This window comes from Lucilia sericata, unplaced genomic scaffold (genome assembly GCF_015586225.1).
Source record: "Lucilia sericata isolate MDLA Ls3-8-SP2 unplaced genomic scaffold, ASM1558622v1 Contig000165F_arrow, whole genome shotgun sequence".
Lineage (NCBI taxonomy): Eukaryota > Metazoa > Arthropoda > Insecta > Diptera > Calliphoridae > Lucilia > Lucilia sericata.
The window spans coordinates 534,672-557,594 of NW_023994194.1; the positions used below are offsets into that span (position 1 = coordinate 534,672).

General features: G+C 28.4%; 1 protein-coding gene across 1 annotated transcript; it reads left to right on the forward strand.

The window, feature by feature from the left end:
• Positions 1-29: 29 nt before the first annotated feature.
• LOC119601448 (homeobox protein araucan) lies at positions 30-21,372 on the forward strand. The gene is made up of 5 exons (XM_037952384.1): positions 30-71; positions 6,773-7,462; positions 15,611-15,714; positions 19,677-19,975; positions 20,108-21,372. Exons 1-5 carry the CDS (start codon positions 30-32, stop codon positions 21,043-21,045), a joined length of 2,073 nt encoding a protein of 690 aa, XP_037808312.1. The 3' UTR covers positions 21,046-21,372.
• The last annotated feature ends 1,551 nt before the right edge of the window (positions 21,373-22,923 follow it).

Consider the following 22,923-nt stretch of genomic DNA (forward strand, 5'->3'; position numbering starts at 1 on the left):
GTTGGTTTTGTGTGTAAACTCTATATTAAATGACAGTGCATAGTAATGAAAGTGGTGTGTGTTTAGTAATGGTGTGTATATTATTTTTTTTTTAAATTTTTTTATAAAAATTATTTTTAAGTTGAAAAAAAAAAGACTTTTTCTAGAAAGCAATATCAAACATAGTGCTTAAACTTGCCCGATTTTTATAGGGAACTTTTATGCAAATATTGTTTTAGAAAAGAAAGTGTTTGGTTTTAAAACTACTAAAGGAAATTTGGATACTTTTTGAATTACTTGCCTTTGGATAACTAGAACTTCCGAAAACTTGAAATGGATTTATCAACTTGTCATACTACGATATTGTCTATAAACAGTGTTTAACTTTATATTAATATATAATCAAGGTCTTTATGTTTGACTTCCTCGATTCTATAAATAGTTTAAAAAGAAATCTGAATCTGAAACTTCCAAAAACTTTAAAAGCTTTCTAATGATCAATTCATCATTCTCCGTTATTGTCTATTATCAGATTTGATCTTTACCCATGCCTGCTATGAAGTTCTTTAAGTTTAACGCTCTCGAGCCTCTGGATTTTGCCTTAAATCAAATTGTTTTAAAAGAAAATAAAGTTTTTTAAATATTTACTGTTTTCAATTCAAAATTTTTCAAATATATTTTGAAAATTATAAATTTTTCTTCATAAAAAAAACTAAAAAATGAGTTTTCATTCTCCTGACAATTGGATTTTAATACACTCTTTTTGAGTCCCCAAGATTTAAGGAACTATAGTGAAGTGATCTGTTGAAAATTTTCAAATAAGTTCTATTTTTTGGTTTGTCCGCTGGATTTTGAGTGATTCTTCTAAAATTTTATCTTCCTTTTGTTTTTAAGAGCTTTTAAAAACTCTAGCCAAGTGTTTTGGTGAAAAATTTGTTTGAGAGTTTTACTAACATAAAAAGATTAACTCAATGCTTGCAAAGTTATTTATACATCTTGGTTCGAAGGACCAAAAAAGTACTTTTTGTTGCAAATAAGTTATTTTTGTTGTTGAATTTTATAAGATTTTAGAAACAGTAGTGAAGCGATTGGTTGAAAAATATGAAAATATGAAGATTCTAAATAAATAACCCTTGACAAGTGAAAGCTTTTTCTAAAACTTGATTTCATAAGATTTTAGTTTTAATAGTGAAGTGATTTGTTATAAAAATTTTAATGAAAATTCAAAATAAGTTCCATTTTGAAAAAGTATTTTGTTTTTCTTTTAATTTCCAAAAAGACTTTTGGATTTAACAGTTAAAAACTTTAAAGCTCTATAAATTTATAACTTTTTATCAAATGATTTCCTATTTCTAGTCTAATCATTCCTTCCCTTTAAGGGAACAAGTAAGATCTGGTTTCCTATGCTTAGAAAAGCTTTGAGCTGGCGAAATTTAAAGCCATAACATAAAGCGCTAAACATAAAGAGATTACTGTAAAGCTTTTTTAAAAAATGGTTCTTCGAGCCATAAATTATAGACAATTTCTTTTTGTTGTTGTTATAGACATGTCAATTTTTAGTCTCATCATTCCTTCTCTCTAAGAGAACAAGTATGATTTGGTTTTTATGCTTAAAAAAGCTTTTCTTTGAGATTAACCTAAAGCTTTTTTTAAAAAATGGTCCTTCGAGCCAAGGTGTATACACAATTCCTTTTTGTTGTAGACATGTCAATTTTTAGTCTGATCATTTCATTCCTTTACGGGAACAAGTATGATCTGGTTTTTATGCTTAATAAAACTTTTGTTTGAGATTAACCTAAAGCTTTTTTGAAAAAATGGTCCTTCGAGCCAAAATATATAAACAATTTCAAAAACAATTCTTGTTTTAATTCAAAAGATTTAAAGCCTTCAACATAAAGAGATTGACTCTAGCTTAAAACTGTTTTTAAGCTTAAAAAAGCTCTTGTGGGCTAAATTTTAAAGCATACCATAAGGCGCTAAACATAAAGAGATTAACTCAAGCTCTTTTTCTTTAGAAATTGTCCTACAAGCCAAACTTTTTTCAATTTAAATCAATTTAGTTGAAATTCAATAGATTTCTTACTCATTAGATGATCATCTCAGAATTTGGGTCATAAGTGTGTCCCCAGCTTCAGTACCCTTAAGTTTTTCTAAACGTATTTCAACCTCTTTATAATGTCTTTGATCATGAAAATTTAAACATTTATAAAACAGTTTAAAGCTTTTATCCATAATATTTTATTAAAAGTTTATAAATCAAAATTTTCATAAAAAATTTGTGCTATAAACCTTTGATAAATATTTTATAAATATTTTACTTTCATGTATATTATAAAACTATACCTCATACACATAAATAATTTAATCAAACATAAAAAAATTATATAGTTTAAACACAAAATGGCGTAACAAATGAAAAAAAAAATTAAATAAATTTTAGCGTAAATCATTTAAAATAAAACAAAACCGTAAAACATGAGTTAAATAATCAAAATAATTTGTTTTTGCCAAAATTTAAGTAACGCCCCATTTCAGCCATTTCAATTGACTTGAGGTGAATTCGTAACATAAAACCTCAATATTTGTTATTATAGTGTTTTTTTTTGATAAGTGTATAAATTAATGTTTTTTGGCGTTTTTCTAAACTAAAGAATTTCAAATAATTAAACTTGTTTTTAGTTTTTTTAACATTTTTTTAAAATTATTTTGGCAGCAGCAAATAACACAAGTTTTTATATATTTTGGGGTTGTTTCAAAATATTGTAAATTGCTACTGTAAACAATTGTTCCTATACATATGTATATACCTCTCTATGTCTGCCTTGGGTATCTATTTAACTCATTATATATTAGTCTATATATGTTATATATGATGTTATTTGTTGTTATTTTCTACATTGTTATCTTAAAGCAATTCAACCAACAAGTTGTTTGTGCTAAATGATTGTCATGTAGTTAATAGTAGAACAAAAACACAAATTCTCTACAATACTGTCTCTCTACCCGGCTACAAAGTGTTTGTAGTTCATTTATTGCAAATGCTTTCAGTTTAATTGATTTCAATCGAATTGTTTTGCCAAGCAAATAACTTGTACAACGAAAAAAAAATTTTAAAAAATCTTTTTCTACAAAAACAAGTTGTAAAATTGAAATTCATTATTTTTTGTACATTTAGTGTAGTAGCATATTTCAGTTAAACAAAAAAAAAAAAAAAAACAAAAAAACAACAAAATTTTTAGTGTTTTATTTTAATTGTATCGATATGAAAATTGTTGCCAAATTAAGTTTATATATTATTTGTTGTTAACAAAACCTATTAATAACAAGCAGAAATAAAATCTTTTTTAATTAACTAAGTAATAAAATTTTAATTGTAAACAAATTTTTAAGAATTTTTTGGGGGATTTTTATTATTAATTTTAAATGAAATGTTTAGTTATAAACATCAAAAAACTTAATGTTATGGTTAATTGTAGCAATCAAATTTCAATCAAAATATTTAATAATTTAAAGAAAATTTCAAAATATTAGAAATTGTGAAATATTTTCAGGAAACAAAATTTTTAATAAGAAATTTGCTTTAAATGAAATCAAAACTGATTTTTCAGTTATTAATTTTTTTCTCTTTGGTCCTTCATTTCTAAAGTTAACCAAACAGCTGTTTAAATGTTTTGTGTAGCATAGTTTAAGGCTCAGCTTCTGAATCATTTTGCTTAGATATTATTGTGATAAATTTCTTTACTTTATAAAGAACAATAACATTTCTATTCTCTTCTGTTCTTTTTTTAGAAAAACTGGTCCTTTAGCCTTAAATTAACCTAATTACAGTTTAAAAGTTTAGGTATAGCATAATTTAAGGCTTAAATTGTTAACATTAAAAAATCATTATTGTGAATTTCTTTGAACTGTTTCTCTTACTTCTTCTTAAAGCTAAACTATTGTCTAGTTTTAAACTTAATCTTAATTATAAACTCGATTTTAACTTAGTTCTTTATTTTACAACTCTCAATAACATTTATTGCATACTTTAAGGCCAAAAAGCTTATAAAAACTATATGGTTAAAAATCAATAGTTTTATTAAATACTAAAGTTAAAAGGAACACCTTTAGCTGGTGCTAAAACAAATTAATCTTAATTTTTAATTTAGAATTTAATCAAGTTTAAATATTTTCATTTCTATAGAACATGTTAAAGCATACTTTTAGGCCAAAAAGCTTAAACGAACTATTTACCAGAAAATTATAAACATTTTCTTAAGATTCTTTTTACATCTTCTAAAAGCTGAAGTTTTATCTAGTTACAGTTTAAGTTAGTCTTAATTATAAACTCGTTATTAATGGGATTCTTTATTTTTACACTACTTAATAACATTTACTGCATACTTTAAGGCCAAAAAGCTTACACTTACACTATAAACTAAGTTTTCAAATACTATTAGTAAACTGAAATTTTACCTTGTGCTAAACCAAAAAAAGTTTAAATTAATCTTAATCCTTAGCTTCAAGTTTAATCGGGTTTGAATATTTGAATACTAATAAAACTTTTTTAGCATACTTTTAGGCAAACAATTATTTACCGAAAAATTATAAACATTTTCTTAAGTTTCTTTTAATAGCTTTCATTTGCTTTGTTTTCTCCTTAATTCGTTACCTAGGATCTGGGAACCCTTTAAACCAACTGTTTGCTTTCTTTTAAACAAAATATTGTTGCATATTTTTAAGGCTTTAAGGAAACAATATTGTTTATACTTTAATTCTAAAAACAATAAAATACTTTAAGGAGCTTCAAAGTTAACTTAAGCTTTTATTGACTTTTAAAGCTTAAATGAATCCAAGTTTGCTAACAAAACTTTGGTGAAACTAATTTTGATTTACCTTGAATTTTTTAATATCATTTGAACTTGATTTTGTTCTCATTTTGTTTGAACTGAAGTTAAAAATTAAACTTTTCTGTAATAAAAGCTTTATTAAACGAACTGTTTTTGTTTTTAATAACAAAAAGCTTAATCTCAACTTAAGTTAAATACTATTGAAACAACTGTTCCCCAGTAACATACTTTCAGAAGCTTAAAGTTTGCTAAAATTTATAAAGCTTCAATTAAGCTTCTGAAAACTAATTTGACATATTGAACAGCCTAAGTTTAAACCACGTTTAATTAAGCTAGAAAACTAAACAGATCAGGAAAAGGAATAAATATATTAGAAGCAAATCTGTTTTAGCAAACTATTAATTAAACTTAGATTAATATACATAATAGCTATTATATGATTTTCCTAAGCTTAAATTAAGCTTCAGAAACTGGTTTAAACCAGGATTAATTAGCTAGAAATCTAAACTAATCAAACAAATCTGGTCAATTAAACTTAGATTAACATTAATAATAGCTTTTACATATATGATTTTCTGAAGCTTAAATTAAGCTTCACAAAATTAATTTCAAATTGAACAGGCTAAGTTTAAACCAGGTTTAATTAAGCTAGAAATCTAAACTAATCAGAGAAAAGGAAATAAATCTGTTTTAGCTAAACTCTCTATTAAACTTAGATTAACATAAATAATAGCTTTTACAAGATTTGCTTAAGCTTTTTCGTTTACTAAGGGATTTCTCAATATTTTGCCTAAAAACCAACATTTTCAAGTAATGCAACCTATGTTTAATTCAATGCCAAAACCTAACATTAGAATTCTTTAACACTTAAAATGTTTTGTTTTTTTCTTCTATTTTTTTAATTTAATTTCAATTTCGATAGGGACTGATTATTAAACAGATTAAGGCGGCATTTTTTACTTTAAACCCTTACAACAGCACAAAACAAAGCATACATATGTATATGTATGTATAGGACAAATAAACAAAAAACTGTTAAAATTATCTCTCAATCTAAAGAAAAGATTAAATATAAACAAAACGCCGGTTATTAAAACCAAACAAAACAGATCTAACCATCTACTACATATACAACAACACTTATAAACAAAAAATTCAAACTCTAGAAAATTGATAAAATTAAACGAAAAATCATATTAAAACTAAACTAAAAGTGTTGACAATAAAATCGTAAAAAAACTGGAATAAAAGAAAGAAACCTCCTAAATGTAGGGATAACGGCTGGCTGACAATGTAAACAATTTTTAGTTTAAATGTAACATTTGAAAACGTCAAATGGTTTATTAGAGTTGTTGGTATAGAGTTTAGCTGAAGTGGTTGTTAAAGCAATTGTATGTATAATTTAAAATCATTGATGTCAATCGTTTAGATTTACAATTTCCAAGACAGCAATAGTTGCCAGCCAGTCAGCCAGCCAGCTAGCAATGTTGTACGTCTTATTAACGTAGTAAACCCTTTAGGTTAGGTATAGGAGCAGAGAGAGAGGGGTGGGGGGTTGTTATATGAACATGATTTGTCGGCTTTTATTAAAAACATATACTCGTTGTAAATTGTATACTTTAGATGTTTAATCATTGATATATGTATTTGCTTAAGCCAGAATATAAGTAAGTAAGTAAGTAGTGATTTGTTTGTTTGTTTGATTTTTATTTTTAAATTTCTATAGACAAACAACAACCCTTTTTAGGTGTTGAGCAGCTAAAGAGTAGTAACACCAGTTAACGATTTCTTATCATTAAAACTATTGACAAGCAGCAAAATAGTTATAAGAGATAAGCTTTTTTTTTAAACAAGCTAGATACTTATAAAATTACACACGAGTTTGTGTTAATTAAAAATGTAGTTATTTATTTTAAAATAATAACAAATAAATAATTATTATTTTTCTTTAATATTTCTTACAGAATGCCGTTTCAACTCGACCAAGTGCATCGCCCACCTCCACACAAACACCTTTGCATCAGAGCCTACAGACCCAACCTACAAATTTAAGCACCAACAGTCATACGCATAGCACACAACAGCAACAGCAACAAACTTCACTTTCATTAAACGCCACTGCAGTTGCCGCCGCCGCCGCTGCAGCAGCTGCTGCTGCCGTTGTAGCCGCCGTGCCGTCTTCAACCGCCTCCCTAACCACGCCCTCTGTTGCCAACGCAATGGCTGTAACATCAACTGTACCGCCGGGCGCGCGTTCCGTTTCTCCCGCCACTCCCTACAGTTCATCATCGTCCGCCTTGACATCTAGCGGTCCCGGTTCAGCGGCCGGTGGTCCACCACCCACATCAGTATTACCTGGCCCTTTGGCACCGGGTTCAACGGGTGCTCCACCGCCGCCTCCCACACCCGGTGCACCGGGTGCTCCTTCATCGGGTAATCGTTGCTGTGATACGGGTCGTACAATATATACAGATCCTGTTAGTGGTCAAACATTATGCTCCTGCCAATACGATATGTTAAGTTATCAAAGACTAGCGGCCGCCGGTGGTCTAGTAGCGGGACCTGGTGGTGTGCCTTTGGGCGTCTATCCCGAGGGTATGTCAGCGTATTTGTCGGGTATGGGTGCTGAACAGCCGCAATTTTATGCAAATCCGGTAAGTGTTTATTTATTTATTTGAAATTTTTAAAATTTTAAGAGAAACTCTTAGCAATTTTAAGAGTTTTGTTTAGAATTCTTAAATTTCTGAGGAATTTAAACAATTTCTAGGGAATTTGTTAAACAAATATTTCAGACCCTTTAAATTTAAAACTTATATTGGCTCGTGCTGTTTATTTAAGTGGTTTTGAAAATCATGTTTTAGGCACAACAAAAACATATGGCGTTTTTGAAATTAACATTTGAAAGAAAATTTTCAAGAAATCCTCTAGAGTCTAGACTAAAACAGAACATGTTGTTGAACACTTTTTCAAATGTTAAATGTTTTAAAACAATATTTTTTCCTAATTTTTTTTTTTTGTATTAAAAGCAAAATTGTTGTTGATTTCTTTTTTAACATTTTTAACCAAAAAATAATGTCATTAATTTTATGTTTTTTTATATTGTGATTTTATTATTTTTTCTGTGTTTTTTTTTTCTTCTGAACATAACAAAATTTTTTTTTTTGGTTTATATCAAGCTCGTTAAATTTTTTGGTTTTTTGTAGCTTTTTTCTTAAACGTTTTTAATCACCTTTTTTGTGGCCAAAAGAGAAAAAAAAACTTAACATCATTTTGGTACTGTGTTGATTTGTTGAAAAAACGCCTGAAAGACAATTTATTGATTTTAATTTAATTTTATTATTATTTTTTTTTATACATTTTTGTGCATATAATTTGTTATGCAAATTATTTTTTATGTTTATTTGTTTAAAGTTTAAACAATCAGCAAATTTTATTGTTCAAAAAAAAAAAGCCCAAAAAGAGAGGTGTATCTGAAACAACTGTTTAAAAACTTGTTTACAGTTCAAGAGTTTTGGATGGAAGTTTAACCCTTAGACGTTTATTAAAGTAAATAAGCTTTAAGCTGTTACTGTTAACAAGTTTCAGGTTTAACCCTTAGACGTTTATCATAACAAATAAGCTTTAAGCTGTTACTGTTAAAAAGTTTCAAATTTGGATACTTCAGTAATTTAATTGCTGGCTTGTTAGTAACTTTCACCTTTAGTTTAAAGCTTCAAAGCTTTACAGTTCAAGAGTTTTTGCTGAAAGTTTAACCCTTAGACGTTTGTCAATGTAAAAAAGCTTTAAGCTGTTACTGTTAAAAAGTTTCAGTTTTGGAAACTTCAGCAATCTAATTTGCTTGCTTGTTAGTAATTCTCAGCTTTAGCTTAAAGCTTTAAGTACGATTAGATTAGAAAAACTTGTTTATAGTTCAAAACTCTTGAAATGGAAGCTTAATAAATAAGCTTTAAGCTGTTTATGTTAAAAAGTTTCAAATTTGGACACTTCAGCTTCACTTGTTAGTAACTTTCAGCTTTAGCTTAAAGCTTTAAATACGATTAGATTAGAAAAACTTGTTAACAATTCAAGAGATTTAAGTTTAACCCTTAGACTTTTATCATAATAAATAAGCTTTAAGCTATTACTGTTAAAAAGTTTTAAATTTAGACACTTCAGCAATCTAATTCGCTTGCTTCTTACTGACTCTATGCTTTAGCTTAAAGCTTTAAGCACGATTACATTAAAAAAAAACTCTTAGATCTTCATCAAAAGAAATAAGTTTTAAGCTGTTACTGTTAAAATGTTTTAGATTTAGACACTCCAGCAATCTAATTTGCTTGCTTGTTAGTAACTCTTAGCTTTAGCTTAAAGCTTTAAGCATGTTATCAAGTTTAGCTATATTGCCACGCCTTTTTGCTTTATATTAAAAGTGTAAACTTTTTAAAATGTTTTTAGCTCCTTTAAGGGTTAATTTTAATTAAAACGTTTAAAGCGTCTATTGTTTTCTAAACATAAAATTATTAAAAATTTATCTATTTAATATTGATGGAATTTTAAAATATTTATTACATAAATATTCTACTCAACACCCCTATATACATAGTTTGTTAGAAATTATTGAAATTATTTCCATTTTTTTATTTCAAAATAAAATGTCATTTCCCGCGTGCCTTCATTTGTAATTAATTTTATTTTGAAAAGTAATTTTATGCTTTTTTGAAGGGGACCTGCCGTTTTCAAACCTGCTATAAATCATTCTACATATAATTAGTCATTTAAATATTTGAGAAATTGGAAAATTTATTAGAATAAAAAATTGAAGAAGGGGGGGGGGGGGGGGGGGGTGACATATATAAAATGGAACAATTTTTCATGGCCATTACAAACTAAAGAAGCAGCAGCAGTAATAGCAACTAGACATCATTATCAAATGTCATAGAGACTTAAAGAAGTCATTACTTTGACATCACATGTCACTTTGAGCATAAGGCATATAAAAACATTAAACGGAAAAAAATGAGAACATTAAACTAAATTTAAAGAGACACCGCCGCCGCCTTTTTAAATTATACACAAAAAAAATATTTCTTGAAAACTGTAAATCTTATTAGTTTAGCATATTAAAGCCTTATTAATAAATTTGTCAACACAACAAGCGGTGACAGCATGTGTGTGTGCGTACAGCTTCATTCTGATAGTCTTTGGTTCCTTGAGGTGTTTTATAAACATTTGTGGCATATGGTTTTGGGGAGATTTTCATTCATCTTTAACTTGTTAAAGCAAATAAAAACATTTTTTAACACTTTTTCTGTTGTTTAAAAGGCAAAATAAAATTGTTTTTTTCGAATGCCTAGAAAAAGAAATTAAAAAACACTTAGTTTGTGTTTAATGTGGCGCCCTAATTTGTTGAAAATTTTTAGAAATTTTTACATAATTCCCTCAACACCTTTAAACACTTGATGTTTTTTCTAACACTTAAAGTGTTTTCGTTTTTTTTGTAAAAAAAATTTTATTTAAATTGATTTTTTTTATAACAAATCAAAATATTATAACAAAGCAAACTTTAAAACCACTTGAATTTTGTTAGTTTTACCCTAAAAAAATAAAATTCAATATGGTTTTTTAAAACTCTCCCTTAAAGTGGCCAAAAAAAGAACTCTTTAAAACATAAACATGTGTCTGTTAAACACTCATATGAGAGTCGTTTTTATATCCTTAAGGGAGTAAAGCGAAAAAAACGTTATTTCTACAAAAGCCCCTCCCTGTTCTCGTTAAGAGCACACAAAAAAGTAACTGTAACATTGTTGAAACTAACCACCATTGTTGTGTAAAATAAGCAAAAAAGGACTAAAAGCTAAAAAACCCCACAAACCTTTATAACAAATTGTGTTATTCTTTTTTTGGCGTTAAAGTCTAATCATCAAAAAAGCGGCAGCAGGGTTGGCAATGTGAAATTGTCAGCTATTTATGCATAGATTTTGTTGATATTCAACTGTCATATTCTGCACACTATGACCATTACATATGTTTATCATATATTTATTCAAAGTTAGCGCCAGGCTTAGAAAATTAGTTTTCTTAGTTTCAACTTTTCCAACCCTGCTTTCAGTTTTTTTTTTGGGGGGTTATTGTAAAGCTAAGAAAAGTGTTATTTTAACATACACAAACAGTGATTTGTCAAAGTTTGTTATGGCCAAATATTACAACAATACAACGGAAAAGGAAAATAAAAAGCTGGAGAAGAGCAAAGCACAAAAAAAATGGCTTAAAGCAAAATATTGCGGTTAAATAAATAGTATTTTTAAGCCAAAAACCCATTAAGGAAATAGTAATAAAAAAACTGTTACTAAAAACCTAAAGACTTTAATAAAAAACAAAGTAATTTTCTTTAAAAGCTTTAAGCTTTAAGTTTCAAAACTTAACTAACTTAAAATAGTTGCAAAATAATGATTTAAGAAACAAAGTTTAGTTTCTTTGGACATTTTTATGTGTAACATCGTAAATATCGGTAAAAGGTTAGACCGCTATCAGATCTGGTGTAGTCTTCTTTACAGGGAAATTTGCTTAAAAGAAAGTGGATTACCCTTAAAGAGTATCAAAGAACTATTTACTTAAAATTCTCTAATCATTGTTTTCTAGGGATGTTATATCGCCCCAAAATTGTTGAAAGCTACTTTCAACTCTATCCTCACCACATGCTCTGCATTTTTCACATTTCTCTAGTCCAATTTTGTGAGTTGTGTACTTGTGTAGCTTAAAATTTACTTAAAACTTCTTACCTTTTAATAAGATCACTAGAACTAGTTACGTAACTGGTTACATATTATATATATATATATATATTTTAGAAGTTTTACTACTAGTTCTGAAAGCTTTCTCAGTAATCAAGATTTTGTTGCTATTACGTCTTCGAGAAAGCTTTTGATAGTACTGTTGGAACTAGTTATATGACTGGTTCTTTGGGTAAAGACAATCAAGCAAAAATGCTTTTGTTATTGCTACTTGACAAAAGCTTTCTTGCAAGCATTACTAGCACTTTTGATAGAGTACTAGAACTAGTTACATGACTGGTTCTATAGGGATATTTTAGTAGTTTTACTATTAGTTCTGCAAGCTTTCTTACATTGTAATCAAGCTTTTGTTGTTATAACGACTAGGAGAAAGCTTTTGATAGCACTGTTAAAACTAGTTACATTACATACTGGTTCTTTGGGTAAAGGCAATCAAGCAATAATGCTTTTTTATTATTGCGACTTGGCAAAAGCTTCCATTACTGGTTCTTTGGCCTCCTTTCCCGACATTGTTTTAGTAGCTTCCAGGAAGAAGATTTCTCCGAGCTCTCTCAGCAATGAAACTCTCTCGCCATAATGGGCTTTTTATACCAATAAGTTATTTAAACAAATCAATTACAATTCGCTATTTATCTGAAACTAATGCATGAATCCTATCTCAAAGATCATTTAACTAAAAAAATTTCGTTTGAAAATTACCCAACATTTCCTCATTTTAAACTCAAACACATTTGACCTCTAACAATTTTCCCCTGCAACAACAACAACAACTTGATATTTTACCTATTTTTTTCATCTTCATTGACGATTAAACAAGATTAAAATCTTGAAAATTAAATATTCAAACTTTAACAGACTACAACTACAACTATAGTTAAATTTACAAATAAAATAGTTAAACATTAACCAAAAATTGCGACATTTGTTAAGGAAAATAGAGAGAAAATCCAATATATTACACAAGACGCCAGAGAAAATTATTATGACCCAGACGGAGACATTTCAGGGACCTTTTTCTTTCTTTCTCTCTAGACTATAAGAAAGCAACAAGACAAATCATCATCATTATCAGACAATTTATGGTGGTTTTGTAATGTGTACAAACATACAGACACCCAAAAAAAATTTGAAAAATATTTATAACTATCAGTTTTTAAAAATCTTTTAATAGTTTGCTACAAACACACAAATTGTTATACTCTCATTATGTATCTTTAAAGTTGCTGCAATGTCTTGTTGTTATTGTTGTTGTGTTTAAATACTTGTTGGTTGTGTGCAAAACCAGAGTGTAAAGTGTTCACAGCTTGATATCCAGACATTTTAACTGTGTTAAGGGAATATGTTTAAATATTGATTATGTATTAAGTAAATACTGCAACAACAACTACTGGATTTTTAAATGTTTTTAAATTACTTGTTAAAACATTGTCCCATTATTGTTATAATATTGCATTGATTTTTTTTTTGAAATATTGAATGAATTTTTAATGTAAATAGAATTTTGTCTGGTTTTTGTAATTGATTTTCAAGGGTTTTTAATAGTTTTTGTCCCATTTGGAAATTATGTTGTAAATAGAATATTTAAATGTCTGTATGACAGTCAAGAGTCTGGGTAAACAGGTAGTTAACGATCAAAGATGGCTTTGTTTCTTATTGAAATTTATGAATTTGTGACTTTTACTATAGGAGCAATGTACTGGAAGGACCTTCAAAGGGAAATTTGTAATTTTTTAAAGTGATTTCTTCTAATACTTCAGAGGTAATACTTTCGATACTAGCTTGAAAGCTGTCTTTGGTTGCACTCAAGCTTTTTTGGTTAATGCTATTATGCTAAAGCGTTTGACGGCATTATTAGAACTTTTGCCCTGACTGTTTCTTTGGGTAGAAGTAATTAATCAATCGAGCTTTTGTTATTATTGCGATTTGGCGACAGCTTTTGATATTATTGCAGGAACTGAGACTCTTGCTACTAGTTTAAAAGCTCTTTTACTTTGCTATCAAGTCTTTGTTGTTACTTCGACTTGATAAAAAAAGCTTTTAACTGTATTGCTGGAACTAATTCCTTTCTATGGGTAAAGCAATCAAGCAATCATGCTTTTGTTGTTATTGCAACTTATCAAAAGCTTTTGATAGTATTGTTAGAACTAGTTCTGTAAGTGGTTCTTTGGGATTCTTAAAAAGATTCTTGCTACTAGATTAACAGCTCTCTCTTACTTTGTAATCAAGCCTTTGTTGTTACTGCGGCTTGACAAAAGCTTTTAAGAGTATTGATGGAACGATTTGGTGAAAACTTTTGATAGTATAACTAGAACTAGTTCTGACTACTCTTGTTACTAGTTTAAAAGCTTTCTTACTTTGTACTAAAGATTTTGTTGATAGTGTGACTTGACAAAAGCTTTTAATAATATTGCTGGAACTAGTTCTCGTATATAGCTGAAAACTGACTTTATTGTTTTAGGGGGAGGAATTTGTCTATCTCCAAGAGTTTAATACCTTAAAGGAACAGTAGATTCCTTCAAACTAGTTACATAACTGGTTCTTTGTGTCTAGTAAAAGAAATATTGTCACCTTTATGTCATATTTAAGGCAGACAACTAAAGAGTTCTCTTTTCATTAGTCATGTTACTACAACATTTAAATCTTTTAAAGCTAATCCCCTACGGCTGCTTTAACACAGCTTTAGAAAAGCTTTCTAAACATTATCTACTGTTCTAAAGCTTTATTTTTATCCTAATAGAGCAAACTTTATAATAAACCTAGTAAACCAACTAAAATTTAGTAAAGCTTTTAAAAATCATGTTAAAAATCTTATAAAGTTTTTTGCTTAAACAGATTTTTAAGAATTTTGTAAATTTGTAGTTGCGTGTACGCAAAAATAACTGCATACCTATGGATACATAACTTAACTTACTTACATGTACATACATATTTACTTATGTAGATAATAAAGTAAATACATGTATGTAAATTGTGTGTAAAATATATATTTTTAAGCTGTCTTAAGATATGACTACTGTTTTGTCGTAAATTTTTGTTGTATGTACTGTATGTGCTTTTTTTTTTGTTCGTTTTTTTTTGGTGCAGGGTGTTTGTCTTTTACCTTTTTCTTCTGCTGTATTAAGCAACATTTAGCAAATGATGCACGTACATTTTTCAGCTGAATTTATGTTTAAAAAGGTGTGATAAATTTTTACTTTTACGATTTTATGTAGATATAAAAAACGTATTTACACACTTTATCCACAAACAATGGACTACTGTGTGTGGATTCATATAAGATCGTTGTTTAAAATGTTAAAACTTATATAAAGTATATTTATAAAGACTTTATAAGCATTTAATATTTATAATTCTCATTTAGTTTAAGGCAAAGTTCAATATATTTTAAAAATAATACATTTTCTTATCAACTTCCCATTTGTTTTAATACTTTGTTCATAAAACGTGAGGTCTTCCTTCATTAATTTTTAATAAAGTTTATTTTAAAATATGTTGTTGTTTTTGCTTTTGTTTTTTCTTAAATCTATTAAATTAGTAAAAATTTAATCTTTAAAGTTTTTTTTTTGTGTTTTTGTTTTCTAAAGAAATAATTATTTTATATAATAGTCAACGAAATGCAAAAGATTATCAGCTTAACAAAAAGACATTAAAGAAAAAATCAAGAAACTACGCATTTTATAAGTAGAGATTGATGCCTATTATTACGTTTTAAGATTAAAATTTATATTTTGCTTTAATAAATTAAATTAAATGTTTTAAAACACTTGTTGTTTTATTGTTATAGATCATATGTTGTTCTAGGTATTGTTTTTTTTTGTTGTTGTTGGCTGCTGTATTGAAATAAATTAATTATTTGTTAAACATGATTATTAAATAATTTAAGTTCAAGGTCTTAACATGTTTCTGTTTTTTTTTTGGAACCAATGATTTTGTAAAATATACTTTGTATTATTATCATATTTATACTTTTTTTTAAAAGAATGACTTTTTAAATTTGTATTAATTGTTATGAATTCCTGTTTTCCATTTTAGGGTGGTCTGGATTTAAAAGAAAATCTTGTTGCTGGTGGTGCTCCTTGGCCTTATCCCTCTGTATATCATCCCTATGATGCTGCCTTTGGTTATCCCTTTAATAGGTAAGTTTTGATGTTAAATAGATAATTATGTTAAAAAAACTATTGGAATGTAAAAGAGATGAAAATTATTAAAAATTTATAAAGGTTTTTAAGGTTTGAAAATAATTAAATGCAGGGAAAGTTAGATGATTCTGGTAAAAGATGATGGAATTTTACTTGAGTTTGCTAAGTTTTTGCTCAATTTTTGGGCATAATTTTCAGCAAAACTCGAATAAGAACATACTGACAGACAGAAAGATAGATAGATAGATAGATAGATGGATAGATAGATAGATAGATAGATAGATAGATAGATAGATAGATAGATAGATAGATAGATAGATAGATAGATAGATAGATAGATAGATAGATTGATAGATAGATAGATAGATAGATAGATAGATAGATAGATAGATAGATAGATAGATAGATAGATAGATAGATAGATAGATAGACAGACAGACAGACAGACAGACAGACAGACAGACAGACAGACAGACAGACATTAGCCGGAAAGGGCAGACAATCGTACTGACTTTAGTACAAAAACAAAAACCCATTGCGGACTAAAGAAACTAAATCAAAAGTGTTAAGAGCTCTATGAACTTCAAACCATAAATTTGTTAACCGAACTGGAATTGCCTTTAAATAAACCAAAGCGCCCTTTTAACGCCTCCAAAAACCCAAATATTTACATATATTCTTGACAACAACATCACGCACTTTCATTCAATTGTCTCTAATATTTACAAATATTTTTATAGCCATAGAGCCCCGATCATTTACTATAGTATTTCCCTACTACATAGTTTAAGAGTTCTTTTAAATAGTTTTCTCAAACCAAAAAAAGGGTTTTATTACTTTGAGGCGCCTCTTGTACAACACAAATACTTATACAAACAAGAAATAATAATAAAAAAAGAAAATAATACATTACAATTGTACTTGTAAAATGTACATTAATATTTTTTTATGGCCTTCAATGCAATGTGCATAATTTTCAACAAAAAAAAATACATACAATAAAGTGAGTGGGAGTAAAATTGAAATTGAAAAAAAAAATGTATGCCAAAGCAAAATTATTTTTTTTTAATTCAATATTCTAAACATATTAGATATGAGAAATACTTACATAGAATATTAATATTAAAATACAAAAATTTAATTATGAACCAAACGTATTGAAATAATAAGAAACAATTTGAAATCAAATGAGACAGGTACTTTTTTTTGTTAGATTTGAAGTGAATGAAAATAAAGGGAAAGGTCTGTTAAAGTAAAAACCTTTAAAATATTACTATAGTCAATGAAATTTCTAGTTAGCAGTTTAAGTTGCCCTTTACTAACTCAAATGTATAGAGTTTTTGAAAAATAACTAACATTTTTCTTAGTTTGGGAAAAAAAGTACCAAATTTCTTAAAGATTTTCTTTAAATAGAGAGCCAAAAAGTATGATTTTTGTTAAGGGAGCGTTTTGCTTTCAATATTTATAATTTTTTATTTAAAAAACATGCTTAGTTTTATTTAAAATCTCTTTTGTTTGTGGATTTAAACCAAATAGTACTTTATTTGGTACTTTTTGGTAAAATGTGTTTAAATATGTTTTCCTTTGTTATATGCAGACCAATTTTCGTCATACTTGTGTCCCATATTAGTATCTAGCAAATTTTAAATGAAGATTGTTATTAGTAGTTTATTTGCTGCCTAACGCTTTAATTGTGTATTTGCTTATATTTGATAAATTTCTCAAATTTTTACAATTTAATTTTTAATAATATTAAGAGCCTAGCTGTAAGGATTTTCTTAAGAAAGTGTATTTATTTTAATATTTAAAATTTTTTATTTAAAGAAATCCTTATTTTTCTACAAAATCTCTTTTAATGCTCGATTTAAACCAAATAGTACCTAATTTGGTACTTTTTGTTAAAATGTGTTTAAATAGGTTTGCCTTTGTTATTTATAGACCAATTTTTGTAATTGTTGTGTCCCCTATTATTGTCCAGCTAATTTAAATAGAATTTAAACATTTCTGTTTCATTGAGCGCCTAACGCTTTAATTGTGTTTTTGCTAAATTTCCTAATAACTCATTAAAAATTTGAATTATTAAAAAAAAGCTTTATACAATTTTTGGCTTATCTTATGAAATGTGACTAAGCTTTTTTTTCATAACAATTTAAGAATGAAACCATTGGGTTTAAAGTTTAAATTTTTGCTGCACAATGGGTTGTGTTATGAGAAAAATATAAGAATGCCTTAGTTGGTAGTTTTTTTTAGTTTTAAAATCGACAAGTTTAAGTATAAGAATTGAAATGATTAAAAGAAATTCTTTGACTGGCACAGTGGGTTGTTTTATAACAAAAATTTTGTAAAAAAATTAACAATTTGAAATCTCTGTAAAGTACTTTTTTTTACTACTTTAAGCTTAAATTGTAAACAACAAGCTTCTATTTATTGTTTAAGAAACAAAAAAACACACAGCAGCAGTTTTTGCGTCAATTTCGTAATAAAAATTTCATTCATAAATTGCATTATACAACATTCAATCAAACATTTAACAAAAAAAATTTTAACAAAATTTTAACTTTTTTTGCATTTTTTACATCCCATACAAATGACCGTTACTTCCTCTCTTAGTTGCATTTTAAATAACAGTAATAATTTGTTGGTACACAATTTTTTTTTCTATAATTTAATAAAAAATAAATACAAAAACAAAACTTATTAATTTCCAGCTTAAGAAGGCAATTAAACAATTTAAAACATCCCGTCACGTAGAGACAGACAATGTAAGAAAAAAATACATTACCGCATGATACTGAGACTCATACATAACGACGGACGGACGGACGGACGGACAGACAGACAGACAGACAGACAGACGGACAGATAGACAGACAGTCAGTTAGCCCAAGTGTTTGTCACAACAACTGAACTCTTGCCAAGTATAAAACCTAAAACAAGTTGAGTCATGTTGGTTGAAAAAAAATATTAAAATAAAATTTATATTTAACAAGTAGAAGCTTCAGCTATAAAATAATGAATGAAAACAACAGCAACAAAAAAAAAAAAAAAATACAAAATTGCAGGTGTTAATTAAAATTCTAATTAATAACGAAACATACTTTTTTAATAAACACAATTTTTGTTATTGTTGTTGTTGCTAAAAAACATAGCAACATTTTATGTTGAAGTCTTTTTGTCTTTAGTATGGATGTAAAATGGTAACGTCCTTATTAACAGGACCTTTTAAGCCATTATTTGCACTTGCTGCTGCTTTGTTGTAGCTGATAACTTTCATTTTACAATAATTGTTGGCTGTTGCATGCCACTTTTTGTTTCGTTTTTTTTTGGTGTACAGCAATTGTGGATATGTTGTGGATTGTTTAAATATTGATATGAAAATTGTTGGTTCGTTGTCATGGTATCATCGTTGCCGTCCATAACGTTGCCTAAAAGCCACAAAATTGCTCTATAAAAATGACCACCAAACATAAAAGCATGTGTAAATTGAGCAACAACAGCTACAACAATAACATTGTTGTAAAAACAATAACATAAATTAAGGCTTTATTAAAATTTTAAACGAAAGAAAAAAAAGTAATTTTGCAACACAGACATACAAGTTGCAAGTAACACAATTATTAATGGCAGACAATTAAAATTGTAGCAAATTTTATGGCAACAGCAAAGCACAACAACAACAAAAGTGTAAAATGATCAACAAGACCATTAAAACAACACACGTGCTAATTATGGCAGCAACAATTATAAACAAGAAAACACATTAAACTCAAATTTAAACAAGAAATTTAAGAAAAAAACCAAAATGTTTACAACTTTTTTTAAAATTCTCTCTTTTAACTTGAAAAGCTTTATAAAGCAGGATCACTTCCCTTTAGTTAGCTTTATAAAGCTCTCCCTCAAAAAGCTTTCTTGAACATAAAACTAATTTCTCTTTTTTCCTTTTTTTCCTCTCTTTCCAGTTATGGCATGGATTTAAATGGTGCCCGCCGTAAAAATGCCACCCGTGAAACAACCTCAACGCTGAAAGCCTGGTTAAATGAGCATAAAAAGAATCCCTATCCCACAAAAGGAGAGAAAATCATGTTGGCGATTATAACGAAAATGACTTTGACACAAGTGTCGACGTGGTTTGCCAATGCTCGCAGAAGACTGAAGAAAGAAAATAAAATGACTTGGGAGCCACGAAATCGGGTAGATGATGATGATTGTAATCTAGATGATGATGATCATAAGAGTACAGATGATAATGATGTATTAGGTAAGTGTTGGAAATAACAAAAAACAAGAAAACTTTACTCTTAATAAGGATCTCTAGCTCCTTAAAATTACTATTTGTTAAACCTATTTTAAACAAAATTTTCTTTGCGTTTTCTTTTCTGTTCCATTATAGATGCCAAAGATTCTGGTTTGGGTTCTAATGAAGACAAAGATCATCGCATGCCTGGTGAGGGTAACAGTGAATGGTCTGGCTCTCGTCCTGGCTCACCCAATGGTTCTCCCGATCTTTACGATCGTCCCGGCATGATGCCCGGTGGCGGTCATCCTTTGTTTCATCCCGCCGCCTTGCATCACTTTAGACCACCAGCAGGTTCACCACCCGACATTGCCGCCTACCACCATCACCAACAGCAGCTGTTGCAGCAACATCATCAGGCCCAACAGAATCAATTGCATGCGGCCGGCGCTGCCAGCACCACAGCTAGTCTAGCGGCGAAACCACGCATTTGGTCTTTGGCGGATATGGCCTCGAAAGATGCCAACAAAGAGGGTAATAAAGACAGTCCTCCCGGTAGTGATTTGCCACCCACACATCCTGCTTTCTATGGTCATCCGGGTCAACATCCTAGTCCGGGTAAGATTTTATCACCCTTGGCCGCCAGAATACCAAATTATTCGCCCTATGTTAGGCCTGATTTGTATAGAGGCTTTTATGGACCAGCTGCAGCGGCAGCGGCTCATTTGGGTGCCCCCTCACAGGAATTTCTAGAACACCAAAGAACTTTTGGCGCTAGTTTAGCGGCTCACAATGGCCTGGGCATGAATCCTTTGCTATGGAAAGCAGCCGTTACCGGAGCCGCAGCAGGAGCACCACATTTTAACCCGCTTAGTTTAACCACTGGTCAACAGCATCATCAAGCCCATCAAGTCCCGCCTTCAGGAGCCTCACCCTCCGGTTCTAGCACCACCTCATCCATGGGCTGTGATGTGGTACAGACCTCACCCTCCGCACAGCCTAGTTTGCATCATAGTTTAGGACCCATTTCGCACAATTCCAATTCGTCTTCGTCCTCATCGAACTCTGGCAAATTATCGCCCGGCAAGCCATGACAATCGCGCCTAGATACGCCTCCACCCACACAACAAACCCAACAACCAATACATCATAATCAAGAACAAAACAATAAACCAAATAATGTCAACACAACTTCGCCGCTCTCAGCGTTTCGTTCTCTGATCGCTTTCAGAGAGCAACATTTGCAGCAACAAACACCTAAGCTTTCTCTCAGACCTTAAATTTTGCTAAAATTTTAAGAAATTAAACAGGAAAAATTATAGTAAAAACATTATATAAAAAAAAATTATTAATTAAAACAACAATTTTGGACAATAATTAAAAATGTGATGTGAAAAGAAATTTTAGGAAAAAAAACCCAACATAAAAATTTAAAAAAAATTAAGCAAATAAATTACAAAAAAACAGGTGTTTGTTAAAAAAAAAAAACTTTTAAAAAGCTGCTAAACAGCCCGCTAAGGAAGGTATAAAATAAGGTATAAAACTTATGCAAACAGAGCTTATAGAGTAATTTTAAATTTGCCGTGAAAATAAAACAAGTATTAAACAACAACAACAAGCCACTATATATAAAAAAAAATTGTAAATAATATTTATAGGTTTATAAAAAGGGAAATCGAGAAAAGGCTTAAAATACCATAATTTTAATAAAAAGTGGATGGTACATATCAAGAAACTGTAAGGCAAATATAAATATAAAGAAAATCGGAAAAATATTGAAATAGAAACAGAAACAAATATCTATTTTTTAAATAATTTATAGGTTGTTTTTTATTGTTTTAAGTTTTATTTTTTTTTTTAATATCATTTAGAATTTTTTATTATAAATTTGTTCCTGTAAAATAATTTTGAATTAACAAAACAAAATAAAAAAACCAACAATAATTTATTTTTAAAATTAAGCACAAAATAGAAGAGAAATTTCTCTACTTTTATTCTTATATATAAACTATATAATATATAATAATTTTTTTGAGTGTAGACCCTTTAAATATATATATAAAATAAATCTTTAAGTTGGCTGTAAAATGTGTAAATATTTATAGAAATCCCTTATACTAAAGGAAGCAAAAATCACTAATTTTATAAAATTTAGTATTAAATATTAAACAAAATTAATTATAAAACTAAATAATAATAAAATAAACAAAACAAAACCACTAACAACATGACTATTATAAGCTTATTATGTTAAATTAAAAAAAAAAAATAATTAAAAATTTAAAAAAATAAATAAATTTGCTAAAATTTTGAAAAAAAAACACACATTTTGTATAAATATTTCCAAAAAAAAACAAATGTCAAGAAAAGTCCAAAAGGGAAAAAAACAATTGGCAAAAGTTAAAACACAAAGCGCAATACAAAAATAAAAGTGTAATTTCAATGTAAGTACTTATGTATTAATGTAAAATTTATAATTTTTTTGTAAGTAGTAATACAATCTTCTGGAAAACTAAAATAAAATTAAAAAAAAAAATACAAGAAAAGTTAAAAAAAATAAACAAAAAACCAGCATTATTCATTTAAAAGAAAACAAAAGAAATAACAAACAAATAGTATTTATAACAAATTACCAAGACATTTAACAAAAGAAAACACTTACTCACACACTATAACATGGTATTCACACTTGTCATTATTACACCTCATAAACTAAAAACTACCCCCTCCCCCTACACTACACAATAATTTTCCTTTTCTCCCCCTCCCCTACTCCCTTCGCTCTCCTAACACACAAACACTTACATATAATTGTCTAACAGTTACACTGTGAACAAAAAAAAAAAAAAAAAAAAAATCAGTGCAACTGTTTGTTAATATTATCATAAAGTAATCGTAAATATAACTAAATATATATATAATTATAATTATTATATATACAAATAATTATAAAATATTTAATATTACAATTA